General features: G+C 39.7%; 1 protein-coding gene across 5 annotated transcripts in view; it reads right to left on the bottom strand.

The window, feature by feature from the left end:
• LOC135167694 (TSC22 domain family protein 1-like) overlaps nt 1-13877 on the bottom strand; it is a 39314-nt gene extending 25437 nt beyond the window's left edge. For all 5 annotated transcript variants that reach the window (XM_064131154.1, XM_064131153.1, XM_064131156.1 and 2 more), the window contains exon 1: nt 13147-13877. In XM_064131154.1, the coding sequence (XP_063987224.1) occupies nt 13147-13161 (15 nt within the window). In that variant the 5' untranslated portion in view covers nt 13162-13877. The remainder of the gene's footprint in view (nt 1-13146) is intronic.
• Between the last annotated feature and the right edge of the window lie 3794 nt (nt 13878-17671).

A 17671-nucleotide genomic window follows, 5' to 3' on the forward strand; every position in this document is an offset into this window, starting at 1 on the left:
GGGGGATTTTTTGTTGGCCTCGGAAACATTCCTCAAGACGTGAAAATTTACACATCATTCTGGGTGGCAGACTTCATCGATAAATATGAATCCATTGCCCACAATCTATGGCCTCCAATCACTTAACAAAACGTCTGAGAAAAAAATTATTTTTGCCAAATATTCATTTACTTTAAAGAATTATTTATTTTTTCAAAACTCTATTTCTGAGGTCTAATCACTGCCAAGGGGGACCGAGTTAGGTTTAAATTACCATAATCATATTACTCTAGAAGATGAGTATTTTATACGTGACCCTGAATGAACTCAATTAATAATTATTTAGTTTTTCGAAATTTCTGATTTTCTTGAGGGAAGAATTTCCATGAATATTTAATGCTCATAATTATTGCAGTTGACTCAAAATCATAATCAACATGATCATATTCTAGAACAATATAATTGACGCAATTTAAGCGTAATGAGAATTGTCAGGGAATTACTCGATTTCAGAAATAAAAAATTGAAAAAATAAATATTTTCCTGAAGTAAATAAATTTTTGGGAAAAATAATTTTTATTCTCAGTGTGAATATCGCAATTGACTCTAAGGGCTCGCACAAAAAATCTGAACTCCATCAAATGGAAGGTCAAATCCATCCTACATTCCCTTAAATTCCCTGAATATTTCATCCCATTTAAATAATTATTTGAATGTATCACATTCCGAATTTACAATAATTATCTGTCAGTCTAAAGAACGAGAACACATCGACACAATACACCTCACCTCTTCAAAAAAAAATTTAAAAATCGCATCCCCTGCTATCCCTCTCCTTTCACACGAGTATAAAATAAAACGTGCAAAATTACAAAAATGATGGTTAGAACAAACACGCGTTATGTACGTGAATGTATACATATTATCCCCGTCTATCTCATCCACAAGGTGGTATCCTATATCTTATAAATACGCAGAAAGTTGGGGGCCTCTCTCAGCCGAGGCAAGAAGATTGGTGGTACTTGGGGCGGCCAGTGCTGCTAGGGTATAAAGGTTAATGAGCGCGCAGGCGCAACCTATTATTTCAGTCCGCTGGCTATCCACTCTTTTTTCGGTCTAACCCACCACCTCATTCCCTCTCTCTCCCACCCACTTGTTTATTCCCAACTCGAGCAAGTATACACTACACATTTGACGTCGAAGCGAAGGACAAGGGATAGGTGGAGTGAGCCGAGGGGATGAGGAGAAACTTGAGAGGGAAAAGAGGATGATGGTGGCGGGGTGGGGAAAGTGGAAGACCTTGAGCTGCCACGAACCTCTGGACGTCTTCATTCGGCTTTGATTCAAGTCTCGCTTGCAAACCACTAGAGTCCACCTACAGTTGTTCCGATACACTGAATCCTTCACGCTTGTCTTTGACAGAAAATTTCAATTTTGTGAAATTCTTTTTTTTGTCATAAAATTTATAAGAAAAACGAAGAAATGTGACACTTGTCATGGCTTATGTGGCGGCCGGCCATTGTTAGCCCTTCAACCCTCTATCTGACATTTAAGTCTCCAACCCCATTCGATGGAGTATCTCACCATGTGGGGGCTCGGGTTAACGCTGGAAATATAATGTCGAGGTAAGCACGTGCCACACGTGCTTTTTTCCCGTGTCATTGTGTGAGAGAGAAAGGAGAGAGATACGGTACAGGGTTGAGCGGATTGAAACATTTGTGGCACGTCCCGCTGTCATTCCACATGATGTAGTCGACTCTGTCTTTGTGGGATATGTCTCTCGTCTCTCTAACTGTACGACAACGTGGGTTAGCTTTCATTGAGGCGGAATTTTTCATGAGGATAAAGGGTGTAACTCGATACAACCAGTAAATTGTATTATTTTCGGATGTGCTTTTTTTATACTCAGTTGGACGCCAGGTGGTCGAATTAGTTGTTTGAATTTAAGCTTATTTATAAACACCATCTTGTTCACCACTACATATGTTTAAAAATTGTAACATGTGCTGTGGTCGATGTTATTTTTCCCTGACACGACGTAAAAAAATCAAAGTGTTATGAAAAGTGTGTCTGTTCCTGTATCAAAAACCATAAAATATCACCCAAATAATTTTTTAATTACGATAAAACCATTTCTCACGTCACCTAAGAGTTAATTAATGAATTTAACCCCTTTTAGTATCAATTTTAAAATTATTTCAGGTAAAAAATCGAGCGACTAAACTGCTGAGCAACACAAAACGTTTAATCTTAAATGATTCACTGAGGGATAATTTTTTATAATTGATTAACTTCATCTTTTTCAGTTGGACCCTTTGAACGAAAGTGAACCGAATGCGTCATTCCAGGTGCCTTTTTTTTTTCAATCCATTTCGACCTACAACTCTCCAAGTTCCATTCTTCATTGTCTAGATTGGAATCACAAAGTGAAAAAAAAAAGGATCGTTCAGAGTTTGGGATACACTCCACAGTTGGACTGTATCCTCAAGGGGTTAAAGTTCTGGTTTATACATTCGCTCCCGGTGTTTATAAATTTTCACAGTTCATTCGGTATTTCCAGGTGGTGAATGAGTATCATGAATAAATCCATATGCACTGGTAAGTCATTTGCTCGTTGCACTCTAGAGTACATACCAGGTGTCAATTAGACACACAACAAAACAACTTTTCTCTGAATACCTTCACTGGTAATTCTTCTTCAACGTGACAGCAAAAAAAAAAATTGGGGTAAGTCTCAGTGATCTTCCGGACCCAGAGGATCGACCACCAATTTGTGACATTTTTTTTTTTATTCTCTCACTGCATTTTTTTTGTCATCTTACTGTTGCTTTGTGTGGACCCTTCGATCCACAAGCGTGACGAGTATAGTCTGTCGAATCGTTGGGGTTAAGCTGGCCCCAGAACGGCCCTCGACGTCCCCATCTCCTTTTTATATCGATCAAGAGAAAAATCTCTCTCCCTCTGCTCTAGTAAATTTTAACGTTTACGGGGGAGACATGGGGGGCAGTACATTTACAAACCCATCTGGCGTCCATTGACAATACCAGGGTGTCAGGGGGCATTATCCACGGATGAATTTCTGGAATGCATTAATGCCCATTTTCTCCAACACCCCCACGTCTCCTCCTTTTGTTCATTTAATATATTTACGTGATTAATGAGTCATTTGATGCTTCGCCCATCCCCATCGGCCTTTTACTTTTTCCCCCCTCAATGGGAGGCACGTGGGCTACGCAGCCGCAAATAAAATTCCGACAAAATCATCGACAATACGAAAAGCCGTGTATCAAACGTGTTTACAACTATTCGGGACTATTCACTGAAATCCTTGGGGGATGGTCATTCTAATTGTCAAATTGGTGGTGATTTATAGTGAGAAGAGAGAGATTGTCAGGGAACAATGTACAGTACAATGGAGGTCAACAATTTGAACACATTTGGCCTAGATAGGTGGAAGGCCAGGGAAATGTACGGTTGGAAATTCTATGGGAGACACTAATATCGATAATTCATAATCTCGAGAATGTGATTAATTGTCACATTGTTTCATATCGACCAGAAATTCGATACTCCACAATAAACCTAAGACCTGGTGGTACCGAGTTCAAAATTCACTGAAAAAGTGCGTAACTGTTCCGTAATTTTAACCGAATATTCCTTTACCTGGCAGATTAACAAAATCTTACAATAAAATCAAACCCGACGACAAAAAAAAGCCGACATTACCCGAGTATCTCGCCTCTATTAATTCAATAATTAACCATACATCTGATGCCTTCAGCATCAGACTTTCTAATGAATATCACAATTAATCCCTTCTCCCATACCTCCCCATTATCATCCAAAATCATCAGCCACTCGAAAAAGAATGTCGTTCACGAATAAAATGAGAATAGAAGGGGGAAAAAAAGTCGAGTCCCCGAGTGAAGGAAGATCTCTGTCGTCAATTTTGTTGTTTTTCATCATTTTATCGCTCGTCGTCCTCGGGTTCTTAGGCCCCCAAGAGTAGTCCCTAGTCCCCGATACCACCGCATAACTCCGTCCCTGTCTGACACAGTGAAGTAACTCCTCGTTTCTCCCTGGTGAGAGGGGCCCCGCGATGCCACAGCACCGGCGGTGGTCCCCAGGCTCTGCTGGTGGCCCGACTCGCACTTACACACTCGATCGCACATTTGATCTTGGTTCCTCTACCTTGGCACTGGACCAAGTTGAGTGGCTACAACGGCTCACTGCGGGAGCATCGCTCTTCACCACCAATCGATTCTCATGTACCAATACATTTGCAATATACAACCTAACACATATGTTAAATATATTTTTTTTCCTTCTTTACATCACCTATGGGCCAAAGTCAAAGGGAATTTTGGCGCTAGTCAACGGGTGGTGAGTGGAATTAAGCAGCGCCAGCAATTCGATACTCCCTGGAACCATCTCCTCAATCCACCCTTCACCATTGGGGGGCAGCGTCGTTGTGGGACCTTGAAGTGTCTCAAATACCTCCCTCTTCCCCCCCCCCCTCTCTCTCCAACGAAATAATAAAAAAGACAAATGTCAAAAAAGTCCTCAGAGGACCTACCGCCATGTACGCTTCCTTGCGTTCCTCCCTGGCATTTGCTCGATTCACGTGAATTCATCGGTTGGAACTTTAATTCGTCAACAGCTAAATTCTCCGGCTTTTTAACCACCGACAAACAACATGTATCCTTTATAAAGCTTAAACGACAGGTATTAAAGTTCGATGTTGGGTGGTATGAGAATCTGGGAATTATCTCGACTTATCGTTAAAACAAGTTAAAAATAAAAATGTATGGGTGAGCGGTGATTAAACCGGAAGAGGATAGAGTTGTGTATGATGATTACGGTGGTATAAAAAAAATTATGGAAAATAAGAATATACAGTGGATAATTTCAAGTGGAGTATAGAGGCTTATCGATTTTTAACGAGCACGAGGCTCGATTTACAACTGAGCTATTCGTTAATCAAGCCAGGGTGGCATTATGGATGCAGTTGGGAAGTGATCAGAGAAATGGATAAATTTGTATTTTATGAAATGAGAGTAAAAAGAAGGTTGGAAGGAGTGGAGGGGCAGGAGGGGCTAAAAGGAAAGAAAAGTTATGGAAAAAAAGGATGACTGTGTAGAGGTCCCGAACGAGGACTCAACAAGCGCCGACGGACCCAGGGAGGTCACATTAACCTAATCGTTGTGAGCTCCTCCATCCTCGCGAAAATAAATTGACTAATTTGCATGGGAATTGGGAAAGTCGGGAAGACGACGGTAAGCACATAGTTGGACACTTTGGCATTACTTCATGTCTCCTTCGTCCAGAGTTTAGCCTCTGGGGTTTGGACAAAGTTGAGTGTCCAACCTTGCAAGAACATCATGGAGCCGTTTAGTTTTCATTTTTGTCGTAAAGGCTTTGACCCCAGCTGACCAGTTCGTTGGATCATTAAAAAAAAACCCACGATATTTTTCAATAATTAAATGATGTTGTAAAGTGATTTTTTAAAATTCAAAATGAGTTTGATATGAATTTAATTTGAATTTACGATTGTGGGACTTTTTGCTACATGGTTAAAAAATATTTGGCATTTTTTCAGCTACTGAGCCCCCATTACAAACCATATTGATGGTACAAAATGAAATTAATGCGACCAGATGAAATGATAATAAAACCGGCAATTACTTTAAAAAGTAAAGGCTAATATATATGGGTGATAGCTTTATTAAGAATTGACTTCTGGGGTCCCAGTGTGGGTAAGGAACAACATCTGCCTGTCAGTGATTTGCATCTAAAAACCATTATGTTGGGCCCCAAAAAAAAAAAACCACGAATACTGTGAGAAAAAAAAAACATTATCACAATAAATTGATGGTTTTGAGGGCTAATTTACTTTTCCTCATCGACTAAAATTTTTCGGTAGTTTACGGAATATTTACACAAAACATTAATAATTAATTTTGACTTGATGAGTTCAGCCTCCGGTGCTGACACATCACATTATTTGCACCGGCCTTTTCAATCTCGTGGCAACACAATAAAGTAAATACATCATACGGTAAGAAAGAAATAATGTAATTTCAAGAGGTCAAAATCATTCAACCCCCGTAGCTTTCCTCGTGCAAAACGTTTTGCCATAAATTTTTCGACTCGCTCATAGTTGCATGCCTCAACTTGTACAGTTATACGGTGAAAAAAAGACATAGAGCTGTGAGTGGCTTAACCGTTTGTAATTTCCGTGTAAGATACCTTACACCATCCTGACGAGCAATTGCCAAGAAAATGAAGAGAAACGTATATAATGAAAAATGTATGAAAATATGAATAATAAGAAATAATCAGTGACAGCAGAGAGCGAGAGTCAGCCACCTATTGAGCGCCCCCGTGGGATCGATAATTTCGAGTGTTTACGAGGCAAAGTTTGCGTTTATAAGAAGGCGGGAGACGTTTTTACGAACTTTTTACGAGCGTTATTATTTTGTGGTGTGTGCGGTGCCACGGTTTATAACCGAAAACAGCCCGTAGCCTTGTATCGGTGGAGAAGAGATTTCCGAAACGTGAAATTAAACGTAGACGCGCGCCAGGCGAACCAGATTTCGTTGGTATACCTCTTCCCACTTTCAACGTGGCTTTCTGGCCTCGTTAGTCTCTCGTGTAAACCACAGGGCAACTCCTAGCCTGAGAAAATTTCGTTGAAACGACCCTTTACCGAGAACACATTGAACCTCAAATAAAAAAAAAAAAACAAAAACTTTAATTGTTTGTTTTTGCAACGCCAAGTTTGGACAGTTGGCTACACGTGGTAGGGAACGTCGTAATGATTCAATAAATTGGTCCAGACATGTGTCGAATCATGAATCGCAAGCTGGTTTAACATTAACAGTAAACAAATATTTTCGGCATTTTTTCACAGAAATAACACACCAAGAGAAACATTTGGCATTTTTTATAGTGAGTTTAATGAAAATTGAGGAAAATTATGATGCGGTCGAGGAAAATTTATTTATCAGTTTAGAAAAAATTAGATATCGGCCGAGTAAAAATTCGACGTCTCATATGAAATTTTCACATAATCGGCTGCGTTCGACGCTCATCGTTAACCAATCACAATGAGTTACTAAAAAATTACTGTGTGGGACAGTAAAAATCGAGGAAGAACCAATAAAATAAACTGATCTAGAGAGAAATTTCTAAGAAATTTCTATCAATTTTTCATTTAAGCTCAAATAAAAAATAATAGTGCTGTTTAGTAAATTTTACGAACGCCCACATTATTAATTACAGTATTTACAATATTGATTAGAATTTTAATGTGTCAGTAAAACACATTCTCACCCCCAGCGCAGTAATTATTCACAAACATTTCTCATGACTTCATGTCTTCACCCATGTATTTACACAGCCAACAAAATACATATTTCCCAACCCTAAGAAGTATCAAATTCTCATTCTTCTGAAAGCTAAACCCCCAGATTAGAGATTACTCCCACAAATATATTTATTTTTTTCCCTCCGTAAAACATCGGGGAAAACAATCGGTAGATTATATACTATTAGATGACTCATCGCACTAGATACTTCAATAGACGTAGGTTCACTCGAGTGAGGGTAGCATAGTGGGTGGATACACACAACACAAAGAGATACTCTGGAGTGGCGTAATCGACACCCTTGAGCATCAACAGGAGATGAGAGTTAAAGCCCTGTGGGATAGCTAGAATTGCGGGTCCTCTCGAGTTGCCTCAAGCCCTTTGAGTGTTCTGTGTAAATGTAAGTAAAACTGGGTATAGAAAGGGGGGAAAGGGGATGGCCCCAACCGAACCACTGTACACACGTACATCTGTATTGAAACTCTCTGAGAGAAGGAAACAAAAAAAAAAATTGACTAAGGATGGAGAATTTGAAATAGTATTTGGAGATGAAGGAGGGTATTATCTCCCTCGGGGCACCATCGTCGTTTACCCAGACGCGGTGTCCCTTTCATCGTTGGCTTTTTCCAATTTTTCAATCCCACCATTCCCTTTCAGACACGACAAAATGACTCAGTTACACCAGCCCTGACAGTTATACAATTTTTATTTATTCAATGAGAAAATTTACGAGTTATTCATTGATCGCTGTACGAGCCATTGTAGCGCGTAATAACTTTATAAGTTTTGTAAAAATTCAGGTAACAATAAAATAAAAAAAAAATTGATAAATAATCTTGGATAACGGATACAACGGGGCATCTAATAATTCGTTGTGGATGAAGCTCGATGATAATAAACGTGGCAGGAATGTGTACACTCCTCCATCGTTACCATCAACAAACTCTTGAGCAAAGAGTAGAGTGGGTTCCACATATATGAGTGACTAGCGCATTGCTCATGGCGATCTCCTGGGAGTGCAGTAGATGATGTGCTTGGGAGAGTTTATGTTGTGTGTGGTTCCTCATTCGCATGGTATGAACGTTGAACGAGATGAGGCCCACATATAAAGCCCCCGTCAGCAATGTGGCGATGGTAATCGTGAATAAAGGCGCATATACCTCCACATCGGTGTGTATCGCTTCCTAGTTGCGAGCAATTAGCTTCTGATCGGAAGGTTAATTAAGTTGAATTTCTAACGTTCCATAACGAATAATTGCTGATAACTTGGGGAGATATTTTACGAGTAATTTACTCCATAAAATTATTAAATAAAATTTGCATGATTTTACGGAAAATATTTACGGTTGAGGGAAAATTCATGAGGGTAAGGGGTGATGATTTATTCATACGGTTGACCTTGATGGCAGGAGGAAAATGTTTGAAATTTAAGTCCTTTTCATTTGCATATATTTCATTGGGAAAAACTAGATTTTTTTTAGAATTACATTTCTAGAAAAAATCGCAGGCGATTTTTAACAACGAAAAGACGAGTAATCGCACAGTAAAATTTATTTAATCCCCTTAACAGTTGTGTAGTCTCGATCCTAAAATACTCTCATTCAAAAATAACTGGAATTTTGGTATATGAATTGATCCTCTCATCTCTCGAACAAATAACATCTCACCCGCGTTTAACTGGTAGTAATTATTGAAAAAAATTTGAGCTCATTAAATTGAAAAAAAAAATTTGAAATTCCACTGCCATAATTTTTAGATGGGATAATCATATTCCGTGCTCCAAATCCCCATATGTGGATATATATATATCCACATGAATGAAAGCGTGACTCGATTATATTTTTCCCTCTTTTTTAATTCCCTCTCTCTCTCTCTTTTATTTATTTCTTTTCGTGGTTGAATCGATCGTCGCTGAACCGCGTCCACTGCCATGTTTTTTTATAGCATTGGGCCGCCACAGCAGCAACAAACACAAGGTATTTGTGTGTATGTGAACTTCACGGTAAAAGGCAAGATTACACAGAGCACGAGATTTTACGTCTTAATTTCATACTTGATAGAGTCAATAATTTCGTCGTACTCGTGGTGAGAGAAGCTGTGAGCGAGCAATTACAAATTGCAAACAGGATCGAGAGTAAAAGAAAACATTCAAGGTTCATTATTTAAAATTGATGATAATCATTTTTTAATTAATCCTTAATGAATAAAGAGAGTAAAACTAATGAGGGAACTAAAAGTTATTTTTTTTTTGTTTAATTTTTATTACGATCATCAGTACTTTTGTACACGATTAAAGCTGTAAGAGTGAGTAATCAACGAGGATTGTCGCGATGCACTCATTTCACAACGCCCGGGGAATGTAAAAAAAAAAATTATAAAATGAGAATTTCAAGTTTTATCCTCTTTTTCTTCGTTACATGCAATGTTTTTATTAATACTTAGGTCATTAGGGATGGGTAACCGTGGTGGAATATATCCAGTCAAAACGCCAACTACGGCCCCACCGACTATTAACGATACACAGAGTGATTACGTATCGTGCAAGCGATATTGTACACGTTTGAGAATGTTTAAGAGTCGACACATGCAGTCCCTTTAATATTCCAGAGATGAATATACTGCCCTAACCGAGCTCGTAATGATCGATCAGTGCCACTGAATTCGCGTGTCCTTATAAAAATTTTTTCATCATGGAAAATCATTAAAGATGTTATGGTTGGAAGATTGAAAGCTTGCGAAGAATTTACAAAAAATATATATATACAAAATTATTCCATAATAGAGTAAATTATATTGTGGATGAGAGACCACCGATTGGAATTTATTATTGAATTTTTATACGATATATTGACAAAAAATCAAATGATCTCAATTGGAGTAAAATTTTATCACATCAGTTGATCAGTAATTTAAACCTAATTTGGTCCTCCTGGGCAGTGATTAAACCGGAGAAATATAATTTTCAAAAAACAAATACTTCCCTGAAGTAAATGGATATTTGGCAAAAATAATTTTTTTTCTCACTATGGCAATAGTGAAAGAGAAAAATTTGAGGAAGGAATGGTGGCTTCATTCGAAATCTGATCCATTTTCCGCCTGTTGAGACAAAATACATCCTTCAATCGTCCTTTTTTTCATTCACAACTGCGTCTGTGTCGTCGGTGTGTACCCAACAAATAAATTCCCCCGCCCATCCTCCCCCTCTTTCCCATACATTTACATATTTCTTCCTTTCTGCGCTGAGGTGTCAACACCGTGGAGCACAAACCATGGAGAAACAGTCTACGGTGTGTATAGAGAGAAAAGGTAGTGGCGGTGGTTTTAAATAAATGTCCATTTGTGAAAAGGCCCCGCATTGGCTACTCCGTTTCTTCCATGCGTTTGCAACACGTTAAATAAATCGAAAAAAAAAAAATGATAAAAAATGGGCGGATAGAGGGATTCCCACATTCCAACACAACCACCTAGAAATGAAGGAACAAAACTGAAGAATAAAAAAAAAAATGAGGAAAAAAAAAACCTCGAGAATTCAAGTGTTAGATCGTGGACATAGATTTATAACGCGTTATGTGTTATGTGTTCGTAATATTTTTTACCTTTTGTCTTGTCTCTAGGGTGATTCACAAAATAGCGGAACGCGGGTTGAAAGTGTGGAAGGAAATGGCCGGCGTTACTAATGAAAAAGTGAAGAAAAAAAAATCCCCCAACGAATAACTTTACAAATTTTAAAAAATTCACCTTGCCACCCGATCAAATCGAAAGGCGGAAAAAAAAATTCCCATAAAAAAGTCAAAACGAAGAACTTAAATAAATAAACGAAAACAAGTAGTTGGGGTTGCGGCGCTGTTTTTCGATTCGAATCGGAATTCAGGGCGCATTTGTGTTGGCGACTGTTGGCTGCTGTATAGTGTTTTCAAAGATTTACGAATCCTCTGAACTGAATCCTTTACCCAGTTTTGTTTCACGTTTGCACATATCGAAAGGATCGACACGTTTTTCAACAACTTCTTTCCCCCCGTCGCTGTTGGCTACTAAAAATCAATTTATTACCGAATGAAGCTCAGAAGGTCATTGTTCAGAAAGATACTAGAGCAAGCAGAGGAGATAAGGGGCAAAATGAAGATATCAGAAAAAAAAAATCAGCGCATGACCTTGAAAAATGTGAATTTGGTTAAAATGTTTTTTCTGTGTCCAGTATCGCATTCTTGAAGATGTGATAAACTTGTTTGTATCTAGTATTCGCTCTCGTGAAGAGACCAGAGGATTGAGTGCATTTAATTGTCAAATCAACTGTCATTAACTAGTGAACGATGGAACCTTAGGTTCAGGACGACGTCAACCACTTGGTTTTGATGTCTCACGTGAGCGATGCAGGCCAACAGTTATCCTGCTTCCTGTTTTCATCCTTTCCCACTCTTTAACTGAATTTTAACGTCGACTTTACGGTAATAATCATAAATTATTCGAAACTTGCTGATACTCCAAAGGCCACCGACTACTCAAACAAGGGAACTGTCGCTCGGCGGCCCTCTAGCCGCAGAATCTAGGAGCCCTCCAGAAACCCTTGGCGATATTACCCGCAAACTCCGAGTGAAATTACCCGCAAACACGGAGGTTGATAAAGTAGCCAATAATAAACAACGACCCTCTAAAAAATAAACTGACCCACATAGAAATTTAAAATAATTTCTATAAATTATTCATTTACCCAGAAATTTAAAATATTAGACCTTCAACTTTTCTAGCGCTGTTTAGTAAATTTTACGAAGCCACACATCATTAATTACAAAATCGACAGTATTGATAAGAATGTCTACCTATCAGTAAAATACCTTCCAGTATTTTAACATGTTGCACCTCGATTCAAGTGCCCACGACAATAATTTTTCCGACTTTTCCCTCCACATAACTGACAAATTACGCTAGAGGCACATAATTCCCCAACAATTTTCCCTCCGTCTATGACAACATAATCGTAATTCCATCACCAGTCCCAACCTACGTTCAAACACCACAAACATCACCGCAATCTTCTGATAATATTTAATAAAAAAAAATGGGGCACCCCTTTACTACAAAATTTCAGGGCAATCCCTACGTCACCATCGTCCTCCCAAAGTGATTGGGTTTCGTTGGGTGGTGGGGCGGATGGAAATGAAAGGTAAAGGGCGAGGGGGAGAGGGGGGATGAGGGTCCCAGGATCTCATTTACAGTACAAATTAGTTGTAGGCCGGTCCCGGGCGGCTTAATGGCCGCGGAACACGCAAGGAGGTTAGGTTTAATGAAGACCGCGCGTTATCCGTGACGAAGACCGCGTGGCCAGTGGTGCATTTTACCCCTTCTGAGGTACCCAAAGGTAACCCACATGCATGCACATCATCCACTATGAGGTGACTTCAAGTGAAAGAGGGAAAAGAGGAGAATAGACTGAGTATTGGACTTGAATCACGGATATTCCTTGAATAAGAGTTAAACGAAGATTTATGCTGCAACGCGTTATTATCACCAACAATGAGCAATCTCGCTCTCATTGTCCGCAACGTCGCGCCAATGTACTCAGTGGCGAAGAGGGGGAGGGAGGGAAGGGGGTGTCTGAGGTAAGACTGGCCGATAATAACGAGCTGAATAAATTTAAAACCTCTCAATTTTCATGCACTAGAAAATGTAAAGCCCTCGCTGTTGCCTGAGTCGCTCCTTTGCTCTTACGACTGCTTTTGTTTTCATCGCAATTCTCGGAAGCCGCCAGGGACAAATTGCAGAAAAACAAGGGGGAGATGTAAATAGAGAGTTTACTCACACTCAAGTCATCCATTCTGCAATTTTCCTGGTGAAATAAATAGCTCCTTAAAACACACGTTAAGCCGACGTCAGTAGATAACTCACAACCAAAAAAAACGATAGGTTGCACACGCGAATCACTGATTTAATCCTCTCCAAAAATGAAAATAAAACACTATCACAAGTTGTAAACACTTGAATGGTAATCACTTCACAATAATTACCACGTCAATGAGTTTGTGGGATAATTTATCAGACTTCATATTTAGCTTTATCACTGAGGGTGAAAGTGGGTGGTTGATGGAACTCCAGGCGACGCCGGCGTCGCTGACAGTGACCGGCGAACAACATCGTCTGTCTATCGTCGAAATCACCGTTGTGATGAAATTTTAATGAATGAACGGATGAATCACCTCACTCCTCACCCCACCACGTGCATATTGAGTATCAGCCGGTTAAAAATCTCTCAATCGTTATTCACTTTTACCCGGTCGTTCATATTCACCGGAAAAACAATCCAAATCCTACTCCGCCATTGTGACTGCAATTAATTTCAATCCCATCAGGATTCACTTTTTCTACGGTACTGACAACTGCTAGTGATCCGACTGCTGTTCAGTCGTTTTGTTAAACATTTTGAGTGACTGAAAACAATTTGGAAAATGTCAAGGGACGGGTAGACGATGAAAGAGTCGGGAGATCCGCAGACGATCGATGTGTACACCGGCTCGGTCTGAGGCTCACTGACTCGTCTCGCCGAGTGCTCTGGCTGCGGCAGTGGTGTGCACGCTTACCAGCCCGTGGCCACTCTACCCCAAAGAGCCGCCAAATACGAACTTCGTACGCACGCGTAACGTACGAGTGCGACAGAGACAACAATTGTTGGATTGGAAATGACGGAGGGAGGTGGATGAGGTCAGAGGGAAACCATATACACCACTGGGCAATTTTCATATACCAAATGCACATAAGAGGCGACGAAGATTAAGATGAAGATCATGGATGATGGTGCCGCGGGGCTTTGTATTTACGACTCACCTTATCGCCCCTAATCCCGCATTATTGATTTTACGCAGTCACCGGAGTGCTGGTGATTAATCTGATTACGAGATAATTGAAGTAAACATGGAGGATGATTTTGTATTATGATTGTAGGGGGGGAGAGGGGGTGAAAAGTGCAGATGCTCGGCATTACGCGCCTTTTTTCTTACTCCCTCAGTGCGGGATATTATGTATTTCGAGTGTGGTGTTGAAATAAGGGGGAAGGGGGGTGCTGGGGGATTTTTCTGGGGACCGCAAGCTGAGCAAGCTGATGGATGAATTGCGAATCGCATGCAGGAGATGATTGGGGTTTGATTGGAAATCTTAATATGATGCCAATGGGGGTGAATGATCGACAGTTGCTTTGTGATGTTTTTGGGGGGGGGGGACGTGGAGAGGGGGATTATTCGGCTTAACGAAATTTGTTATTGTCGTTGAGATTATCAGGAGGTGAGGTTGCCTCGTGCAGGAAGACGGGGGTAAATATGGGGTACATGTCATGTTTGCAGAGGTAACTGATTACGGAGGACGTTTTCGCCAAAAAAAAATTTTTTTCAGTTTCTAATTATTTGGGAAGGAATTTTTTTAGTGAAATTTGCGAGTAGTAGATGGAAAAGCGATATAAATCTGCGCTGATTGGGCAGTATCATGCGAATATATTCATTGTGTTGTGTAGTCAATGTGGGTGGACCTTTTATCCAAGGACTCGGTCGCTACTGGAGGCCCCCAAACCCTCGGTCTTCGTGATTTTTTTTTTTTTCTGAATTTTTGTATTTTGTTTGTTTCTCCTTCAGCCTCTCCTTCTACTCGGCCCGCGATGCGATCGTCGACTGGCGGTTTTCCGCTGGTGAGTTACGGCCACCTCAATGGCCGAAGGATGAAGAATGAAAAGAAAAAAAAAATGAGAAGGGAGATTCGATTATCCAGTGGGCCTGGCCTCCTCCCGTGTGTATATGGCCTCCTAAATTAATTTTTCATTTAATTGTTTCGTTATCGATCGGATCGAGTAATTCAATTTTAATAACACATCGCCAAGTGTTTTGGATCAATATTTATTCAGGCACTGCGCCCTTTTTTTTTGCGCCAATTTTGCTAGTTTTTTTTTTCAATCGTAATGGTAATGAATGGGATACACACTCGCTAGTCTGATTTCATTATTCGCGTCGGTGGAAATGTCGGTGTGGGTGCGAAGAAAAAAGGATGAATGAGGGTACGACTAGGGGGGAGGAGGAAGAGGGGGGGAGGGATTAAAACGAGATCGATTGTGGCCGATTACGATGGAAAGCTGTAGTTACGAAGCCGTAACTGTGTAGAATCCCAGGGCAAGTCTGGTGGTGTCCATTTGTCCTCGGCTTAGACATTTTGGTATTTCCCGTTGTACGAGATCCTGAATCACGATAGGATTTGAATAAAAAAGTATGAAACGAATTTAACAAGAACGGGAAGAGGAAAAGGGAACGGCAATAAATTTAATTTAATTTATCAAAGTGACAGGGAAATCAGAGTCAGTAACGGAAATATATGAATGAGTGAGTAAAGGGCTTCCACACTCAGAAACAAAAATGATTTTTCGGATATTTCCGGTCGATGCGAAAGTGGAAATTGTAAATTAGTGTCACTAATTACGGAATCAGAATCCATGGAGAAAAGAATATTTATTATTTACACTTCACACTCTCGTTTTAAAAAAAAAACGAGAGCTGAACTTACAAGTGCCGCAATAATTATATTTCCTAATTGAATGCGCAATGTCAAACAAAATGCGAAAAGATATGAATAATCTGGGCAAATATTTATATGAAAAATTTCATGGAGAATCTACAAGTGAAAGCTGCCGGAGTACTTTGAGCTCGATGAACTTGGGAACAAAAATTGCCCACGATGCGGATAGGTTAAAAAGAGAATGAAGAAAAAGTCTGTTGAACGAAGAATGCTGGTGTGTGTATGTGTAAGGGAAAAGAGGTACATACAAGATGCGCATGGAACGCGATAGGATGTCTGCGGTGCTTAGGATAATCTGTGTAAGTGCGTTGAAGATATATTTTACGTGACGTTATGAGCGCATTGGTTAACCATACGCGTGACTTTTCCTCGCACATATGCAACCAGTCTACTGCTTCACCCATTCCCCCTCCCCCTTTATTTATTTATTTCATTCTTGCACATTCATGGAGTTTCTGCTGTACAAGTTTAATGTTCGCCTACAAATCAACGGTGTAGGGTGGCATTTCATCTTCCACTCAATTACACGCTTATCACCTGTATATTATTGTCCCCCGTCAAATTATCACTAATGTACATTAATTAATTATCAGGCATATGTTCGTGTAATTACATCATAAACAATATTTCAGGGTGAAAAGAAGGGGTTAAAAATTGTTGTAATAACGTGGTGTAGAACCGCGAAACGTCGGTTATCCCTTGTCATTATTTTTAGTAAAAATAAACGTAAAATTATCGTCAATTTTCGTGTTGGAATTCTTGGAATTGTGGATGGAAATCACGTTTCGTTGAATTCCAATGGATTCTTAGATTGGGAAAAGAATTTCTTCCTTGAACATTAGTACATTTTTCAAGTCCAAGGAAATGCACCGTTGAATGCCGATGGTATTTACCCTTCATTCATAAACAACGACATTTCCAATTAATCAGGACAGCAAATATTTCATCACTCAGGTAATACAATTACGATAATTCATTTCCGGATGACACTGCATGGAGACTAAACAAACTGAAATGGAGGATAGGAGGCCAATGAATCCCGAAAGATAACAAATAGTGAGTCGAGTGAATCGCGGAGAGTAAATAAATAAATCTGAAGAAGTGAATGGGGCATCGCGGAGAGGATCATATGGCCGAGTGAGCGTGACTCTTGGATTTCTTGTAATCACCCGAAGTTAATTGAGGATGCAATAACGGAAACCTGATTTGGAGGAAGTTATCCGAACACGAGGTGTGCAGTGAAGTCATATCGACCGCATAATTGATAACCCGAGTTGATATTTCTGTCCTTCACTAGCTTCAATACTCTCGATTAGTCGTCATTCAGACCTCAGAGTCGATTTAGAACTGGAATACGAGGATTCAATGAGTTTCTAACTGGTTGAAATCTCGATTTTAGCCTCCGAACTTGTGAAAAATATTCTGCCAGTTTCATGACCTCCTAAACATTTTGGTCTCCAAGTTTTCGGATCGTGATGTGAGACTCACATCTACAATAAACGTAAATGATAATAAAATGATATTGTAAATGGCAAAACAGAATAAATAAACCAGACGATAAATGAACAAAAAAAAATATTTTTGTTTCCGCTTGAACTGTATCAAATAGTCGCTTTCCATTGTTTCATCTTGTCCCATCGGTCCATTTTGGCACATTCTTTCCTGCAATAGGCGTAATTAGTGACATTAAATTAATAACTATTCACATAATGAGGTTTAAGACCTGCGAGGGCTCTTGAACGATAAAAAAACTACTATTCCAGGTCTTTTTGCGGCTCAAA

Source organism: Diachasmimorpha longicaudata, chromosome 11, assembly GCF_034640455.1.
Source record: "Diachasmimorpha longicaudata isolate KC_UGA_2023 chromosome 11, iyDiaLong2, whole genome shotgun sequence".
Classification (NCBI taxonomy): Eukaryota; Metazoa; Arthropoda; class Insecta; order Hymenoptera; family Braconidae; genus Diachasmimorpha; species Diachasmimorpha longicaudata.